The sequence below is a fragment of the Melanostigma gelatinosum genome (assembly GCF_949748355.1).
Source record: "Melanostigma gelatinosum genome assembly, chromosome: 1".
Taxonomy (NCBI): Eukaryota; Metazoa; Chordata; class Actinopteri; order Perciformes; family Zoarcidae; genus Melanostigma; species Melanostigma gelatinosum.
Window position 1 is genome coordinate 29564591 of NC_136634.1, and position 20295 is coordinate 29584885.

At 41.4% G+C, this 20295-nt stretch overlaps 1 protein-coding gene across 1 annotated transcript in view; it reads right to left on the reverse strand.

Moving 5' to 3' along the window:
• Positions 1-397: 397 nt before the first annotated feature.
• LOC306797681 (NT-3 growth factor receptor-like) overlaps positions 398-20295 on the reverse strand; it is a gene marked incomplete at both ends in the record, with an annotated part of 225650 nt that continues 205752 nt past the window's right edge. Inside the window, 3 exons of the mRNA XM_079297062.1 lie at positions 398-583; positions 4469-4627; positions 11052-11295. Of these exons, the coding sequence (XP_079153188.1) occupies positions 398-583; positions 4469-4627; positions 11052-11295 (589 nt within the window). The remainder of the gene's footprint in view (positions 584-4468; positions 4628-11051; positions 11296-20295) is intronic.

Below are 20295 nucleotides of genomic sequence, written 5' to 3' on the forward strand. Positions count from 1 at the left end.
CCAATTTGATGCAATCCAATCTTCATAGTATTTTAGTCACGAGTTCATTCCCAAAGGAGCAAGACTGGACCTAAGAAGCCTCGGCTCAACCTTTTAGGGACGGTTCAAGACATTTCCTTTGATTATAATGCGATGCAATGCAATCCAGTTCATTCCAATCCAGTTAAACACACTTTACTCCACTTTAGTTTGTTCATCCCGATACTTATATGTCAGGCAGTTGGATGCAATACAGTCCATTTCTGATCCCAATCCACATGGTTCCATCTCAGACTATGCTGTGAGTCTAGACCAGACTTCCACTCCAAGGCAATCCATGTCCTTCTAATCCTGTCTACTCATTTGTATTCCAGGGAAGATCTAGTCCGACCCAAAACGTATCCAATTCCTCTTCCCTCTATCCCAGTATGTCCAGATAGACCGGCGTGGCTTTCATCAGAGTGAACACTATCTTCTGAATGTCTTTGATGTTAAGACGCTGCTGTGGCTCCCTCTGCCAGCAGCCCAGCATCATATCGTAGACTTCTTTGGGACAGACCCTGGGCCGCTCCAGTACCCTGCCCTGAGTGATGCACTCTATCACCTGGGAAGACAGAAAGACGCACTGTTAAACAGGAAACAACGTATTGCCTTCTTCTCAAGAAGCATTGGTTATGCAATTCAAAGATCACATGTAGTGTAACACACATTGGCTGCTTTGCAGAATGTGTCATTTGACCGGACGCATCACACAGACAGAAGAAGTCTTGGTACAGTAATCAACATGTACCAATCCAGGAAGGAAATGTTGATGAAACTGCTGCTTTTCTGGAGAGTTGAAAAACATTGATGGGGAAAAAACCTGTAGTTGAAATAGTGACTATATATAATTTTTATATTGATAAACAGACGAGTGTATTACTATCATTATATACAGTGGCGGCTGGTCAATAGAGGGCCATGGGGCATGGCCCCACCATGAGCCACACACAAAAAAAAAAAAGAAATTATAATAATCAAATTATATAAATTGTCAATATTTGTGTTTTTGAACTATGGAATGTATCCAGTAATGTGTGTAAAGTATGATATCTGCGCAAAATATATGCCTTTCCTGCTCGTCCTCTCCGCCTGTGTGCTCTCTGCTCGTGCTCTCTGTCTGTGTGCACGACACTCTGAGAACGCGCAGCTTGGGGGGCCTGATCGTTTTGGCCCAAAAGAGGCGGGTCTATGAAGCAGTTTAGCCAATTGCTGATTCAAGATATAAATGAGTGACATACAATTTAGCCAATCAGCGCCCTCAAATAGATTCAGTGTGGGCCAGAACGATCAGGCCCCCCTCGCTGCGCGTTCTCGTCAGGAGAAGTCTCTACAGGTGAGTGCCCGCGCCAGCGCGAGCACTACTCCTCCAAGACCCGTTAAGCGTTATTAAGCTTTTAGCAACTTTATTTTTGAATGGGATGTCTATGGAGAATATTTTCAAATCCTTCAACTTCCTCATACTTTCAGCTACAGACACCATTTCAACTTTCAAATGTTGAGAAAACCCTGAACTATTGCCGCATAATTCAGCTTTTCCGATATCTTTTAAACTTTTTGAACTGCAGCAATTTAACTTTTATGATTTTTCAGCCCTTTTCTGACTTTATAATGGGTGTGTATTGCGCAGCTTAGAGTGCGTGATGTCACCGCTAGAGTGAAGAGCAGCTTGAGATTCTTGTGAAAAAAACATTTGTGTTTTGCCACTGTGTCCACAATCTTCACTCTTCATGCATAATTTCTGGATGTAAAAGTAGCTAATATTGTCCTTGTCATAGAAAAATTACTGTGGAATCCCACAGATTTCCACATTTGACACAGAAGCCGTTAAGTGAGAGGAAAACCAACTTTCTGCTCCATAGAGACCAATGTTAAATTTTGCTTCAAAAACATCTTCCACAGAACACGGTACCCCATTTCTAGATCGCCAGTTAAGCCACATTTTTTACACTACAGACAAAAATTTTACAGGATCTGTTTCTCAAGTCATCCTTCCTCTCAATTATTAATATCGGAGCAATAGGAGGTACGGTTATGGGAGTTTTGATGATTTGTTTGAGAGGTGTTTCCCTGTTTTATCTCCATGAAATGGCTTCAGGCAGTAAAGAAAAGCGAAGCAGACCTTGAGTTTGATACATGCACAGAGAAGCTTGGAGGTTTTCAGGGCTGAGGCATGCAGCATACGCCACAGATATTAAAGATATTTCACTGAATTAGACTCTGTGTGTCCCAGAAACAGCTTCAACTATCCAAAAGTGAGCATTAATTAGACCTGCACCTGTATATCGACTACTGGCCTAATGCTGCTATGGTTCAAGTGAGTACATACAGTGCATGGTCCACAACACCTCAGCCAATTATTTTAGTCCTTATTATCAATAGAAACGAGAGGAAGCTAATAAGATGTTTGGCATTTTCAAGCTCCAAACAGCCTGCAGGGATTTAGAAGCTGCTCAGTACCAGCGATGACCATCATCCCAGCGGCCGTCGCATGTACTACTACATGACTTGCGGTGCGAGAGGGCAGGCGCTCAAACATTTTGTCCAACTCTCCAATCAGTTTTGCACATGAACCTACTCATAGCAGCAATGAAACATAAACATGGTGTTAGTTTGCGCAGCCGTGCTCGCGACCTGCTGATTGTCTAATGCAAATTCCCTCCACCACCACAACGTCCTCTTGACACGGAAGCTTGAATATTTTCTTGCTAAACTCATGTTTTTGGGGGATCAGCTCTCTCAGCTCAGATTAACTAAGAGCTCCCACAAACATGAAACATGAAATGAAGTTGCATATGTATTGCTATGTATTAACCTTTTTATTGTATTTTTGTATTTGTCTGTTTTTATCTAGAATACTATGGACCTTTGTTGTCTACTTAATTAAGTAATTATTATTATTATTACTAAACAGCAGAGCCTTTTCCATCAAAACTAACTCTATAACCATCTGCAATAAATGGTATATTCGTTGATCCAAGTGTCTCAGACTGAACTTTAGCTTTTTTGTTTTGACTAATGTACAGTTGAAAGTGAAGGTAGAGCACAGGCTAGATATCTGGTTTCTGCTGATAACCTGGGTTCAGTGTCAAACACAGTGTTCTTTTTTTTTGTGAATCAAGCAATGGTTTTTAAATTATGTTCATACTACACAAAACCAGAAAGTCATTATATCATTAAGAATTATATTTGGTGTGTAGATCCAATGCCCTAATCCACTGTTTGCATCCACTGTTCCTACCTATCACTGTAACATGTATGTATTCCACAAAATGAATTCATATGTAATCCATGTGATTGTAAAGCTACAGACGCAGCATAGGGAGGAGGTCTGCGCTTTTCCCCAGGTTTAGGGTAAACGTCCCGTGTGAAACCAGAAGTCAACTTTGACTTATTTGTCCTGTAACTTCCGTACTTAAATAACCCGACCTCTGTAGTTATTTTAACCCAAACCACGATTGTTTCCTCAATGTAACTGAGCAGTTTTATTGCATAAAACTAATCAAGTTGTTCCGTGTGAGCTGAACAACTTGTTTGTTTATTTTGAAAATACTTTCTGCATGTAACAGGCCAAAATTGACACCCGTTGCTGGACATTCGTAAGAGAACGCACCATACGAGGGTATGTCGACTAAAGAGACAGAGTTTGTTGCTGTTGCAATTAAATTCATTAATAATTACATGATCTCAATGAGGGTTCAGTAAAATGGCAAGGATAGAATCCGCAGAGTCCCGTGAACTCGCTGTATTCTGGTCTGGGTTTGTAACGCATAGTATTACTCTCAGACTCGCTCAGTCATATCTGGGGCTCCCTGCTGTCAAATAGGGTCGATTAGGTTTTCCTTATGCTCAGCACCTTTAGCAAGAGCTTCATTTCCTCTCTTGTTTTTCTCTGTGCAGTCATTTAAAAAAAAGCCTCACTGACACTTTCCACATGAAAAGTCTTCCCTCAGGCCATCTGACCGGCAACTAAGAGTAGGATCAGAAATACAACCGAAAATATTATGACGACTATATCTTTGTCATAATAATAATAATAATAATAATAATAAGTAACAATGTTGCATTAAGGTCAGGTTCTTGGTCAAAACTATATATTATTACAGACATGAATAATCCCAGCCGCTGATGAATTGTGATGTTTCAATGGCTACTTTTGCTTTTGAGTGTTTATCTTCTTCTACCTTTATGGTTTGAAAATGTACTATTTAATTTTTATTGCTGCCATCAATGAGTTCTGTCCTGCAACATTTTGGGAAAGATAGTCATGTTGTGAATTTTGTAAATGATAACACTTGTCTTTTTTCCCCCAATAAATTCTTATTAAATTCTCATCTCACAAATCCTTCTGCTCCTGTGTCTCTCTGCGCTTGGGTCCATCCCCTACCAGTCTTTGCCGTAACCCTGACAACACATACAGTTTGTACATTACTAAGATAAGATACCGTACCTCATTATTGGCGAGCTGGAACCACGGCTGTTTGCCGTAAGTGAAGATCTCCCAGAGGATGACTCCAAAGCTCCAAACGTCACTCTCTGTGGTGAACTTCCTGTACATGATGCTCTCTGGAGGCATCCAGCGGATAGGCAGCATGGTGTGACCTCCCACCTGAACACACACACAGAAGAAAGAACTTTTAGATATGAGCAGGAAATGTGTATGATAAAGTGTGTGATGAATATCTTACCCTTGATGCCTTTGGGGGATGATTTCGCCATCATTGAAACGCCACAATTATTAAGGGACACACACAAATTAGTCAAACTTACATGTGGTCACTTGCTCATACAATGCCATTATTTTGCAAATCACAAGCAAATAGTATATATTGACAATCCCAGGTTTACAATTTGGAATCAACTTTGGGATTTATAATGGAAAATCCCATTTCATTACATTTTTCTGGAAAAACACTGTATTCATCAAAGTAACTGACCTGATCTTTTTACCTCTAACCAAAGGTAAAAGTAGTCCCTATTGTTACATTGTCCCAAAATGTGTTTGGGACGACGTCCAACCCTGTCTTCTCAAAATTGTGTTTGTATGCTACTGCTTTGTTTTGAGGGCAATGTAATGGCTGCAATTACACTGTTCTTCTTGTCCTTGATTCTGTAGGTCCAGACCAATCCATCCATAGAAGCCACGCCCATTTGGCTGCACTTCTGGTGGCCAAGCAATCACTCCGAACATGCACTGACCTACTTAGACAAAGCATGCAGTTCATATGTGTGATTCATTTCAGTGAACTTCTAGAAACTGTGCTCCTGTACTCACTCACTGACCTCCCTCCACCAAGCTACATTCACAATTAACATTCTTAAAACTGTATAAAGCAAAACAATGACCAGTGAAATATAAAAGCACTGTTCTCTGGCTTGCAGCTACAAATCAATAGCACATGGACCCTGTGGCATTTCATTATTAGTTTGTAATACAAAATACAAACCAATATTATGTATGTAATACAAACCAATACAGCCTACTGAGTGATACCATACAGCAGGTCACTTCCTGTGGATTCTGTCGTTGGGTGGACTTTTCCTCTAATCAAACATGAGTAATGGTGAGGATATGAGAAGACGAGAATGTCTTCTCTATTATCCGACAGCGTGTACATCAGACAGACTGAATCATTATTCATCTGCTCCTGCCTGCTCTCCAACTGCTGTGAAATCATAAAGCAGCTTGACTAATTTAGTCAAATATGTGCCTCCTAATCACGACTCACATAATGAATGACCTCCAGTGTGCCGCTGACTAATCGACCTTCCTGCACTCCTCCCCTCCTCCCTCCACTGTCTGATTTCCCCGACTCTTCCTCCTATCCTGCCATCCTTTACTTGTTTCTCCATCATAAATGAGTAATTTCTTCAATATTCAATAAGCACTTTTACAACTTGAATTGAATCTGTTATTAGTGATCATTACTGTGTGTAACCTGCTCTAGCCCTTTTCTCTCTTCATTAACATACACTGACTTGTATAATTGTTCCAGGCATGAGAAATTCAAGGAGTAAAGCTGTATCTTCATTTAACCCATTTCCATGATTGCTCTTTGATTAACAGCTCATTCACTCCTGAGATAATGCTTCTGCAGTATTTCAGTTTTGTCAACAGAAAAGTATCATCATCATTCATCATCAATCACTATTGGAGTGAATGAAGAGTGGCAGCCTAACCCCGTGACATTACCCTGCATTGATTTTGCTTAACTACAATTTCACTGGACGTTGAATTGTGGTGGTGGATATGAACACACCCCTATAAACCAGAGAGAACGCTGTAAAAGGTTTGTACTTTACATTGGACATTTATCCCATCATGTGTTCCAATGAAGACAAGTAGTTACTCTCTCTTGGTGACAGAGCGTCAAACATTCAGAATGTCTGATGATCCTTAAGCTCACTGTGTTACAATAATCCATATTTTAACTACAATATATAGCTCAATACAAAGTGTCCGTCTCAGTCCAGGAGGTTCTCTTCCATAACCCTTTTTCATGGCTCTCTTGTCATAGCAGTGTAATTATTCAAATAATGATGGCTGCATCCCAGTACTAGGACTCTGGTCTCGTGCATGCTGACTCACTATCATGGCTCATTGCTGGCTGTTCTCATTCACTGTTTGTACTTATACCTACAAAAAGTAATGCAATGAAATTTGGATACAACCCACTTAATCGTGAGCCAGGGCGAGCAGGGCTGCCACCAAGGAAGCCAGGGGGATGTAGTATAAAGAGAGGCAAAGTCTGCGTAGGTGTGGATGGATTGGTCAAAGACACACAGGACTTCCACCCAGAAGTATGCTGTTCGGGTCCCTTGTGAGACCAAACGTTATTATGGACTTGTTCTAACCTATATTTGCTTAACTTGCATAACTACTTTAGTTTGTTACATAAGTTAAGTAACAAACACAACTTTCACCCCGGAGATCGCTGTTGGTGTCCCGTGAGAAACAGACATCATGCATAACTTTGTCTGAGGATACATTGCTCGTAAAGACAATTAACAAAGCTATGAAGCAGGCTGGTTGGCTGGTTCTGTAAACCCATTTCAAACAGTGGGAATGGCTGATGCCCCCAATGTTACACCCCTGGCCTGATGTGGCGTCGTGTCTGATGTGATCGCATCATTCAGAAATCAGTGCACGCTACAATTTATTCAAGCATACAGTTTGAACAGCAGCAGAGTAAATCCAAGCGCAAGCATAGACTATTTGAGTGCGAGGAAGCAAAGTTCTGAGGGAAATCAATTTGTCATGCTCTCAAAATTAGTCCATAAATTGAGTTCAAATGAAGTCCACGCTCTTGAATAGAGAGAGAAAAAAGCTCCATTATTTTCAACCTGTTTCCAGAAGATGATTCTGGGACTGCACTTTTCTCTAGATTTTCAAAGCTCTGCATGAATCACATTCATTCAAAGGCTTCATGTTCTCAGGCTTCATGTTCAAGCCCAGGGTTACTGTTAGCCTCGGGCCGAGAGCCGGCCTGACTTTAATCATTCTCTGGTTCCAGCTTTTACAATTTGTTTTTTATGTGACCGTAAACTCAATATCTATGGGTTTTTGGACAGTTTGTCAAAGAAAATAAGAAACATGAAGAAGTCACCTTGGGTTCGTTGAAACTGTGATTGACATTTTTCACAATTTAAGTAGGTAAATCATCAATATTCAGAACAATATTTCAAAATGGAGCTGCCCGAAGGGTAGAGGTAGGTGGAGATATGTGCACTGCAGCTTTGGTTTTGTTACATTGTAAAGTCTGGGAAGCCGGGTACAGCCGTGAGCACAGAGGTGCGTGCTCCATCTGACCCTGAAGTCCTGTGTGCTTCGGTGCAATCTGCTCAGTCTGAGCTGCAGACAGAGTTCAGAGTTCTGTTTGACTGCAGGCAAACAATCTGCACAGGGAGGAGGATCACTGTAGGAAAATGATATCCTCTGTCACTTTGGCTGTCTGAGTTTGAATTGTAGACAGATGATGCATGTTAATCAGCCAGTCATTCTGTCCTCTCAGACGGAGTACAGCTGGGAGGATATGTGGCCTTGTGTCTGGAAAAGGAAATGTTTGGCTTACTTGCCAAGAGATTAACTAAATATAAAGAAATCCAATAAAAACAGGAAATTGTGGAAGCTACATTTCTCAAAGGCTCAAAGTCAACAATGGACGAGTCAAGAAAACAACTTTAGTCTGAAACAACTTTAAAGGTGCGTTCACACCAAACGCTGCGCAAATTATTCGCCGAAGTAGATTACATACAAAGTCTATGCACAGACGCGATGAGACTGGAGTGACGCGAATTTGCGTCATTCGGCAAAACGCCCCAAATGCGCGAGTTGAAGTTTTTCAACTTTGGTGAAAAAATGGCGTGGCGCTGCGGCGCGATAGCCTATCAGCGTTGAGTTGCTCCCCCTGTCATCACTGGCTTCCTGCCGTTGTTGAATCAGGAAATAAATCCTGTAGCAGTCTGTGTTCACCCAGAGCTCTACGATACCTCATATCAACAGAGACCGGACCAAACTATGTGTATACATGTGTGTGTGTAAACCATACGGTACAAACAATGAATAGACGCTGCCGTATTTATGTCTACATGACGTTATTGAGTGCTGGTGGAGCTGCTACAATGTTAGCATAGCCTAGCACCGATCCATCAGAGCTCCATTGAGAAGACAAGTACAAATCGGCATCATTATGTAGTTATTTCGGGGTCCCTTTTTGTCGGTTTATTGCCGTGAAATCACAGCCAAATGAGTTTATTTTGTGTTCATACAGCTGTAATAAACAGCCGACGTGTGGCTCGCTAGACACAGTGAATATAGCTCGATACAATCCACGGAGCTCCTCTGGACTATGTTATGAACCCAGACATGACGGCATTTAGTTTCCCGGGATATCTGGGACTTCCACAACACGTACTAAGCAGAAATGTAGGCTATTTTTCCATGGTTGATGGCGGACAGTTGATTGGCTCCCAAGGTGATAAGCCCCTCTCTGGCGCGTCCAGCGCGTTTCACGCAAATGAACACAAATGGTCCTCGGCGAGACCGGTGGCGCGAATGGTGTTTGGTGTTTGGTGAATGGCGTTTGGTGTGAACACGGCATAAGACTGATGTTTGTAACAGTCAATGTTGGTTTCTCGTTAACCGTGACCATGTATCATTATCATTCCATATCATTCCATAACCTCAACCAAGTGTTTATTATTGTAACCAAGACGACGAAGGTCATGTGGCTGCACTGTGTAATGCCCAGCCACGTACCCCAAATCCAAGTACCAACTAACAACAAATTCAACTTAATAAACAACATGCTGCATTAAGGTGAAGGTTGGTGAGTGCACATGAGCAACATAAACAAGGGAGTGAACAAGTTCACTGCTGATAAGGGTAAAAATGTAAAGAGAGTCAGTTCGCCATTGCTGCTGCTGTCTACCAGTGGGCCCCACTGAGACATTGCAGCAGCCATTAAAAAGAAAGCAGTCCACAGAAGCGACTTAGGGGGATGGGACTCGATGGAGTCATTGACATTTACTGCTAAATACAAATAATTTCCCACCATGCCAATTAACGTGCTGAGAGAGTCTCCTGAAAATCCCTATGAGCCTCTGTTTCAAGCGTCTATGAAGACAAACCTCTTCTGCACAGGCAGGACACGCAAAAGGCCGTTTCTCTATCTGGGACCCACATGATCGTTTTCAACATCTCACCATCATTTAGAGAAGCTACGAAGTTACTTATTATGTGATGGCCATTTAAGTTATAGCAGCCTCCCTTCCTGCAGCTATTGCACACTGGTAGAACCCAATCAGTCGTCCATCCTCCATCTGTCCACTACTGACATTTTGAGAACAAAACTTAGGTCGTCCAAAACCACAATGAAAACTTCTAAAGGTGAGTCTGGTTGGGTGATGTCATGTAATTCTTCACTACATCTAAACAAAAGCACAACACATGTATTGGATAGTGAAGAAGGCATCCGATAAAGGTCAAGGAACTATATATGTCGCGTGTCAGTTTCCGCTTGTTGCATGCATGGTGTCTTATCTAAAGTGAGTTTCAGCCTTTTACATGCATATGTTTTTTCGAAATAAACTTCGAATGCAGGTTTACTTGCGCAACAAAAGTACTTAGTTAGGTTTAGGCCACAAAAGTACCCGATTAGACTTAGGAAAATGTTGTGGTTTGGGTTAAAATAAGTATCCTACTTTTGTTTGGTAAAATGTTGACCTTTTTAACATAACTGGCATTAGTTAAGTACGAAGCTTGCATTACCAAACTAAGGTAAAATATGTCAATGGGACACGAACAGCAGCCTCCTTATTGAATGTCTTTGAGTGTTTGACCCATCCGTCCACAGCTGCAATCTGCCATACAAGGCTTTTCTCCCGCTATATACTACGTCAGTTGCTCTGACCATCTAAAAATTACGAGTGGGGTATGGATGAGTATGGATGGGTTTAAAATGGAGTTGGTCGGAAGCCTGGTTAATCTCATACAGACACTTCAGGGTGCCTGGGTTACATTGATGTCAGATGCTGAGCGGCACGGTTGGCAGTTAGAACAGGTTGGTTTTGGACGTCCAGGTTCACAAATATCACACACACAATTAAAATTGACTGTTTGGTTCTCACTGAGAAGCTATTTTTGATTGCACAAATAACCCTAGCACCAAGCTCTTGAGCCAAGCCTTACTGCTGCTGTCTTCTCCTGCAGTTTGACACTGGCACATTCATTTAGCAAATGCAATCAAACTTTGTTGCGTCAGTGGCCACAGTATAAATTTGACTATATTCAGCGTGCAAATTTGTGAAAGTTGACATCTTATTCTGAGGCTGACATCAGAGGGAACACAGTATCCCAAGATGAATAGGTTCATCTTCTGGGAGCAGGGATGTGCTGAGTTCATTCCATTGCCTAAAATTGGCCCTGCGTAAAAGAGACATGCATACTGTGCACCGCAAGTACTTTTTCAATTGGGCTAAATACATGGGGAGAAAAACAAAAGGTGTGTTTGCATGAAACAAACGTCTCTTACCCTGTAATAATCTGTGCTGTAAATGTCTCTAGACATGCCAAAGTCTCCTATTTTCACCAGAAGTCCATTCCCAACCAGGCAGTTCCTGGTTGCCAGATCGCGGTGCACAAAGTGTTGAGACGCCAAGTAGATCATCCCAGCTGCGATCTGACTGGCTATGTGAAGCATCTGGGACAGACCCAGCTCCCCATTGGTCTGCAGAGGCTGTCCATCCACCAGGATCATAGCGTCTGGCCCGTGGGCTCTGAGGAGGAAGTTACAGAGTGAGTTAGAAGCTCAGGAAATATCTCACAATCAAACGTTTTACATGCGAGACAACCCAACATCAGTTGGTGTCATGTAGCTTAGCATTTTTGGAGTGAAGTGACGATTTTGCAGGTTGTAGCTCATTAAATCCAAACTTTGCACAACTGCTGGCCTACATACAACCCATTTAATTTCCTTCCTTTTGGCAGCCGTTGTAAAGTAAGTTTGGTATAATATGAAAATGATCTTGTAGACCCTTGAAACGTGTTAAGATAGGTAATTCACAGTGGCGTGTGATCCATGGAGGGCAACGCCCCTCCTGCAGTTGCAATTGAGAAGTAAATATTTTAATGAGATATAGTTTTCATATTTTGTGTTAACATTTAGATAGCTAGAGACTTTATTCATCCCCAGGGGGAAATTAGTTTTTTAGTTGTTACATTGAAATGCGCAAGAACTAAAAAAAGGAGCGGCCTACAGTCTTTGCCTTGGTAGTGATGGACATAAAAAAAAATTAATCTGGGGCAGAACACATTAAGTCCAAAATGATGTCGGTAAAAATTAGCTCGAGTGGGTTGACAAAAATGTTGGCCTGATGAGAGACTACAGGAATGTTTAAAGTAATATCTTTCATATTCATGAATTTGAATGTCTGAACGTCCCTGAACAATACACTGTGGAAAAAAGTGATCCTTTTAGATCACCATATTTCCCAAAGGAACACATGGAATAATGAATCTCCATGCTCAATTATTCTGCATTTGTATTTTTGCTCGTATCTGCTATATTAATGCTAATCCCATGAATGCTTGCAGATTAAAGTCTACGTTACATTCGCTGTTGTGTGTTGTACTTGTTCCACTGCCAAATATCCTGCTCAATAGTCAGACATACATATAGTTTTGTAATATAATACCCAAAAATGAATTATTCTTCACAAACTTGTTTTAATGTTATGTCACTGGACAAGATGTTTTTATTGTATTTATTGAACTCTAATACTGATATTGGAATACCACTCAGATCCTTAATCATGTTCCATTTAGCTGTTACATCAAGTATATCTAATGAGTAAGCCCAAAGGCTAAAACATGCAAAATCCCCAGTTTGGCCCATTTAAAGAGGGGATGCCAATGCTTGGAAAGCTTGTTGTGTATGGGACACATGAACTACCTTGGTGACTACCTTACTGGTATTCAGCATGCTGCAGTGCTTCAGACTCTTAGTACAGCTGATGGTATACAGTGCTGTCCCACTGGTTCAGTACTAGAGATGCAAATTTAGAATTCATTTTTTCAGACCCATAGCCGACCCTCGATCATTAACCTTCAACAGACAAGATTTGTGTCTTGCATGCTGTATTTGGATTCAATGCAGAAATCAAGCTCTTGCTGTTGCTCTGCTGTTGGAGGAGGAGAAAACATTTTCTTTACAGTTCATCGTAGTTAAAAACTGCCAATATCAACCTTTCGTCTGCCTTTATCCGTTCCCACATCTACCGGCATCTAAAACAGGAAGTCAGTGACAAAGTAGCAAAGCCCGCCTCTTGCTCGATTTGATTGGCTGCCTGACGACGTTAATGAGCATTAAGCGGCGCAAGAAAAGAGCGATATCAGAACAATGGTTTTGCGGGCTACGTGTTTCTAGACACGCGTCTTTGTATGTTCGGGGTCTGAGGTGGTCCAACCTTTAACTTGGACCAGCTATTCTCTATTTAGTGAGCCGCTCCGCTTGTTTTGCCCGTTAATATACATTTGTAACTGTTTAACTGATTGCATTCATTTGTCAAAATCGTATTGTTGGTTAACGGATAATTATTCATATCCGGATCCAGTGGATTTGCATACATTTACAAAATGTCCCCTACATGATGGTTCATCAAAAAAAGAAAGTCAGTGACACTTCTGAGTTGTGACTCTGCATCAACGATGCAGCGCAGCGATCACCGTTATGTTCCAACAATATTTTAGTGCCGTTTTGGAGGGAGCGATGGGGTTCAGTGACTGAGGAAGGACAGAGTGTGACTTGTGTTTAGTTAATACAAAGTGTACCCAGTAGTCAACCTGTGTGTGTGCATGGTTTGGAGGGCAACGGGTGCTGGCTAAATTAGCAGTATGTCCTGAAAGAATTGATGCCAGCACTTTAATGGAAACACAATTACTGAGTCGAAATTAGCATCCGAGGCACAAAGTGACTCGCTGAAATGCTGTCCCATACAAGCATGCGTGCACACACACACACACACACACACACACACACACACACACACACACACACAGTGAGAGTCACACATAAGCACTGGTAGACTTTGCTTCCTGGCGGCGGACTAAGTACCAATGTTCTATTCTATTCCGCAAAGCATCCTGGGAGCCAATAACATCTAATCACAGCAGACATAATGCAGCTCATTAGCTTACCAACCGCAATTTACAATTTGGGCATTTAGCTTGTGCTTTTATCCAGAGCAGCTGCAGGTAGAGAGGGGCTGCAGAGTCGGACTCAGCTTGGAACCTTCTTGTCAAGAGATAAGTGAGGAAGGGACCCGAGGAAAAAAAAAGTATGAGCAATGGCTCCCAAATTTACAGCGTGTCATGTTTTCCCATTGATGCATTCTTTATATTTGGTAATGGCTCTTCAAATATTATTTTAATCCAGTGCATTCGCTGTTGATTGATTGCAGAGAGTAATCCATTTTATATTACAATCAAGAAATTGAATATCACATGTTTCAATAGTAGCACAGAGCAGGTTGAGCCGGGCAAGAGTAGCTAAATCATCCGGTTAATACAAAAAGAAGAAATAAATAAATTGACAGTGTGCAGTGATAGAACAAAAGCAAGTATTGTGTCATGTTTTGTAGCATTATGTTCATAATTCACATTTTATTTGACATAGTCATTTATTTATACTTGACATTGTGGTTTAATTCATTTTTCCCTTTATATTTCTTTATAAGGGCAACTCTAATGTACAAATTTCATTTTGGGATCAATAAAGTCAAACATTCATCAAACAGCTCGCTCCTCCGGGTCCCCAGCACCAAGCTCCGCACCATGGGCGACCGGGCCTTTGGCTCGGCAGCTCCACGCCTATGGACCACATCCCTGACCACCTAAGGGCAACACAGACCCTGGTCTCTTTAAGACCGGCCTAAAAACCTTTTTATTCAGGAAAGCCTTTCTGACCTAAGTCACTGTCAGTTATTTCTTTTGTTTTCTGTTCATTCACTGGTTTTTATTTTATTATAGTTTTTTTTTTTTTTACTATGTTTTAACTATGCTTTTTACAGTTTTTACTATGTATTGGCTCTGTGCTGAAAAGTGCGTTACAAATAAAATGCATTATTATTATTATTATTATTAAGTATTCTGATCCTAATTCTGATATTGCAGCCACACCTATACTCAAAGATTTCTTTGTGCAAAATTGACATTTTTAGACTGAGAAGAGTGCTCAGTGAAAGATCATTGAGTTCATCCTCTGGTGAGCATGAATGTAATACTAATGTGCACATCAGATTTTTATATCTGTAAGAGAATAGTTTGACCAAAAGAGTGGTATCAGAAAAGGGGTAAAAAGATTTATATATATATATATATATATAATATACATATACAATATACTAAGCAAATCTGGTGGATATTTGCCATCAATACATTCTGTTAGGAACGCTTGCAATGGACCAAAGTGTTGGTGAGGGGAGGTGGCATCCTTAAGCCAAGGATGCCACCAGTTCATTGAAAGCACACTTATTTACACCAAGGATGCACCGGCATCCGTCTATCTTCTATATCTCAGCCATCAATCGCCACATAACAGCGAGACTAGCTCTGCACTATTCCTCACTTCAGAGTTTTACATAATGCTCTGGGTGGAACAGTTCCCACTGTCAGTCTGTCACTCCGTCCGACAGGCTCATTCATCAATCACCATGGGTCGCACTTGTGCGACGCTGCTCTACCAAGGCTCTGCATAAGGGCACACAGACTGCCGTGAAAATATTTGATGGCGGAAAGGAGTCTGTCATTTATATTTACACCTTCATAACAGGAAGTTCACTAAGACACATTTTTCATAAATAGCCAGGCAGGAGTCCGCGAGGGGGTTTTACCGGTAGAGACGGAAAGTAAGGGTGTCGAGGAACAGGGAGCAGTGCTGTAGAAGCAGTGGGGTGGAGGGGTGTAGTCCAGCGACAAGGTTCAAATTAAGGCTTCAACCTTTTCAGTTGTTCATCGTGACGGGCACATCCATCACTCCGTGTCCACGAGCTGGCACACGGCTCTCTGTGACCACACTCGGGTCAACCTCTGCGGACCTGTTCTACTCTGTGTACTAATGAGGGGAAGTTTGAAATACCACAGCAAAGCTAAACAAGGTCAAGTCAGAAATACAAGACAGGTGACAAGGACGCACCAAGGAAGGAAGATCTAACACTCATGAGGCGGCACTAGCATTTAAAACACAAGTATTGAGACAGAGGTGGATGGTAACAAAGCACATTAATTCAATCATTGTATTAATATAAAATAATATGTATTTGAGTATTTCCATTTGATGCTACAGGGTGGGACGTATCACACTTTTTACTCCACTACATTTAACGACTGAGTTTATACATTAACAATGTCCAGACAAAACATGAAATATAAAACAAATACACTGTTGGAGATGAACCTCCAACGGTAGAAAAAGCAGAACATCTCACCTCAAGGTTCAGTTACTGAGATACAAGCTTCTCATCTTGACTTTGTTTTTATTTTGTGTTTTCGGGGTCAAGAATTGATGTTTATGTTTATGTTGACTTACATTAGCTTCGGTGACACTAGCAGCACAATTTAAATACTGTCTACACATTACTGCATCTGTAATAGGGATCATATTATATGATATGTGATAATTCCATCAGTTTGCTTCTGTTTTTTTATTTCACTAAAGTACTGTCCTTAAGTACAATTGATGCTTCTAAATAATTTCTATATTTCAGAGGGAAATGTATTTCTTCCACTACATTTAATTGACTATTTAGTTTGTAGTTACTGTACTTTATAGATTCAGGTTTTACATAGAAAATATATGATCACATGACCAATATACGATTGGGAAATATGATACATGGTCACAGGTTTAACTACCCAAAAGTCTATGATAAATATAAGGAAGCCCTGAGAGGCAAGCGGAAAAAGAGGAAAAAATATTCTTGTGATCCATTTTCTAAGTGTCATGTAAATAGTTTCATCTCCTGTGTTTTTGAAAAAAAAAGAGTTTGCCGGGATAATTTTCCTAAACTCTACTCCTTTTGTTTTGTTTTTTATCAGTTAAACAGGTTGGGTTTTTGTCAGAATCCTTTTTCGCTTGTTGTTGTAACTCTCATTTCGGCCACAAGCGGCTGAGGTGCACCACTACCGCATGTTGCGAAACACAAAGTACACATATTGTGCTTACAAGTTATGTAAATTAAACTCACCTGAAAGAAAAAAAAGAATGCTTTCAGTCTTATTTAGATTATGTGGTCGTGTTGCACTTCAGCCTCTTGTGGCCGAAATGAGTATTAGAACAACAAACACTTGAAAATGATTAGAATAGCCTTTTTACTAGTTATGTAGATTAAGTAAATATCGTTTTTGTAATGGATATTTTTATATTGTGGTACTACTACTTTTATTCACGGGACAACTCCAGTTTGTTTTGTGTTTTTATTAATTTGTTAGAATAACATTGGAAACAAGCCGACGTTTAACCAGATTATTATTTGGAGGTCAAACAGAAAGTGATGCACACATGGAATGTCCCTTATTCCTCATAACACAGGAAAACTGTATGATCGCAACTACAACAAGATCATCATGTCACGGTTAAAGCAGGATGAGCTGTAAACTGGTGTGTAAGAGAGGTTTGCTTCCTGTCGGATTGGCGGACTGCTCATGTCTGTTGAACCATGCTGTTGATCTCAGCAGTTACTCTGTTGAGCATAATGTTAAATCCAATAAAACCAAAAGCCAGAGCTACAAAAAAAAACAAGTTGTAATAAAGTGAAATGATCCTTAAAGTAAAGGATCTGACTACTTCTTTAACCAGTGGCATTAGACTATGGGCCCAGGCCAGAAATTCCATTTGTCGGTACCATCTAAGGCAGCGGTTCCCAAACTTTTTAGGCCACGCACCCCCTTCTACATCCAGACCGGGTTCACGCACCCCCAATCCCCCCCCCCCCACACACACACACCTTTAAAAAAAAAGCAACAGAGCCGCATAAAAATCGGACGAATGAGAGAACAGTTTGCGCGCGCGTGGCGTTTGTTTACAAGATAAAAAAACACAAAAAACTCTTCCTGCACCGTGCCTTCGAAAAGGTAACGGACGTAACGTTACGAAGGATTGGCCACATCTGTAGGCTCGTCTACTTGCAGAGAGTAAAACTCACTCTTCTTCACGCGACCGATTAATGTAGCCAGGATGTCTTCGGACAAAGCATCGATGTGCGCGACACAGTGTTGTTGGACGCCGGATCACGTCCAACTTGTTTGCTTCTCTCTCTCCAATCATACATTCCACCATCTCTTTAACATTTTGTTCCCTCTCCACCACCGCCTCTCCTTCTCCCTATTACGCGGTCAGAATACTACCACAACACACCGCCTGTCTTCGGCAGAAATGCGCTCATACACACACGCACCTTCCCAGCAACGAGGCACATCACCCGGTCACAATACCTCCAGAATGTCCCCCGGGTGAAATCCGAGACTTGGTTTTATGGTTCCGTGTGGCGGGCGCTCACCCGTTGGCGCCGGGACGCGGGGTCTCCAGCCGCCCCCGCCGCGAGGCACCCGATCGTCGGGTCTGTCAGCCCTCGGAACAGGCCGCGGGTCAACAACTCGTGGGTGGCGGGGCAGAGGCGAGGCAGATCACAGAAAAATAATAAAGACTGAAGTATGGCAAAGATATGTTGATGAGAAACGTATTTGTACGTCAAACACAAACGTAATCAGGGAGAAAATATGTTTGTGGTCAAACGTAATTGAGAATGCATTTTAGTTTTGGGGGAACGTAATTTTTAGGAGACAGGACTGCACCGCCATTACATTTTTTCTCTCGCGCACCCCCTAGAGGCAGCTCGCGCACCCCTAGGGATGCGCGCACCACACTTTGGGAATCCCTGATCTAAGGAAACCAATCCTAGTTATGATTTTTGAATTGGTGTATATATATATATATAGATCATATTTTGATGTGATAACCATTGCAGACTGGTAGCTTATTGGTAGTTATCTCTGGAATGTACCCACCCGCCGCATAATGACAGCGAAAAGGCAAACTCGGCAACATTCACTCATGATGCAATTGCTGTTTCCACATGGGGCTAGAATGAACTACAAACCACAAATACGTGTCTGAAATGCTTTATTTACACCATCCGAATAATCCTTTCTGTCATTCCTGAAGGCAGAATTTGTTTCTATGGCAGAAAGGGGCGAACAATAGGGCCTATCAAAAATGTTGCTGATTATAGTGATTTTCAGTACATTTTAATTTATAATATTGTCATACAAGTTCCCTGGGTAGTACTGAACCGCAGTAGCCTACAACATGCACATGTTGTATGAGGAAAACATTTATGAACGTTTTTACCACAGTTAAAGGAATTGCACTTCCCCTACCCTAGTTCCAACAAGCGTCCAAAATGTGAAATTTACGGATAACCCAAATTTCACCACGCTACTGTGGCATGTTTATGTACTATGTTTTACTCATGCATATTTGTAGCCATGAATGTCCTTGTGAGTGTGCCAAAACATTCACACCATGAATCAGTAGTTTAGGCTTCATCACTGTTATCAGCATCAGAGTCCTCGAGGTCTACAACCTCTTCCTCGACATCAGCGGGCTGGTTGCTACAGGTTCGCAACTTGCACATGTCAGTGCTTGTAGCAGACCTCCTCACAGGTTACATAGAGCAACTTTTCCTTCAGTTTCTCCCTGTGTTTTGGTTCTTTCCACTCCTCTACCAGGAACTTGATTAGACTTGCCTTGTTGGAAGAGCTACAGAGCAGTTTCCTCCACTGCTGAATGTTGTGGCCCGGTGCGATGCTCCTGAACTGGATTGCTGTGCTTGCACCTCTGTTGCATCTCTATGCGTCTTTGATGGACGTCTCTCGGTAAACATCGAAGACAACATCAATGCTCTGGGCTCCATCATGAAGAGCCGTTGACAGTATCGCTTCCGCCAGCTGTGAAAACGTCTTGTCATTCCCTTTCATCTTCTGTACCAGGCTCATGCCATCATATATTCAGCCGCAATTTGCATTCGGGGGTAGGGGAAGGAAAAAGTCTGCAACTTTGTTGTAACCAGCTGGATGGTCCTCCTTTGTGCTTCCCTGCAAACCAGGTACATATGGGTAGCTGATCCATTAGGACTGTGGCACTCATATGGGACACACAACATTCCGTAAATAATGATAATAATAAATCCGCAAAATTTCACAAAATCTAGCGTGCAAATCAGCCGTAATTTGAATACCAAACTAAAGCATGTGCCTCAAGATGGGAAGTATGCTTGTTGTAAGTGTGCAGATAACAATTCTGGATATCCTGAGCTGTTATTGAATGATATTACCTTCATGGGATGTGTCAATAGTCCATTGTGTGATTTTCCCCCAAAACGTCAATATCTCAGAATGGTAAAAATGCTAAATACATACACTAAGCTGCTCTTCTGGAATGGTTATCACATATTACAATAATCATATAGTCCCGACCAATAACTTAGCAGCCCTAAAGTTTGGTTTTCTCAGATGGTACCGATATATGCCTGGGCCCATGGACTACATTGGGACAGTGGGCTATGAATATTTCAATCTGTTTATTTTGTGATGTCTTCGATGCACAGCGCTTCTGCTTTTGTAAAATATTTTGACCCTCAGCTGTATCTATAAATGACTTAGACAATAAAATGAGGGAAGATTCTGGATATTTCTCTGGTAACTGCTTCAAAAAGCAAATA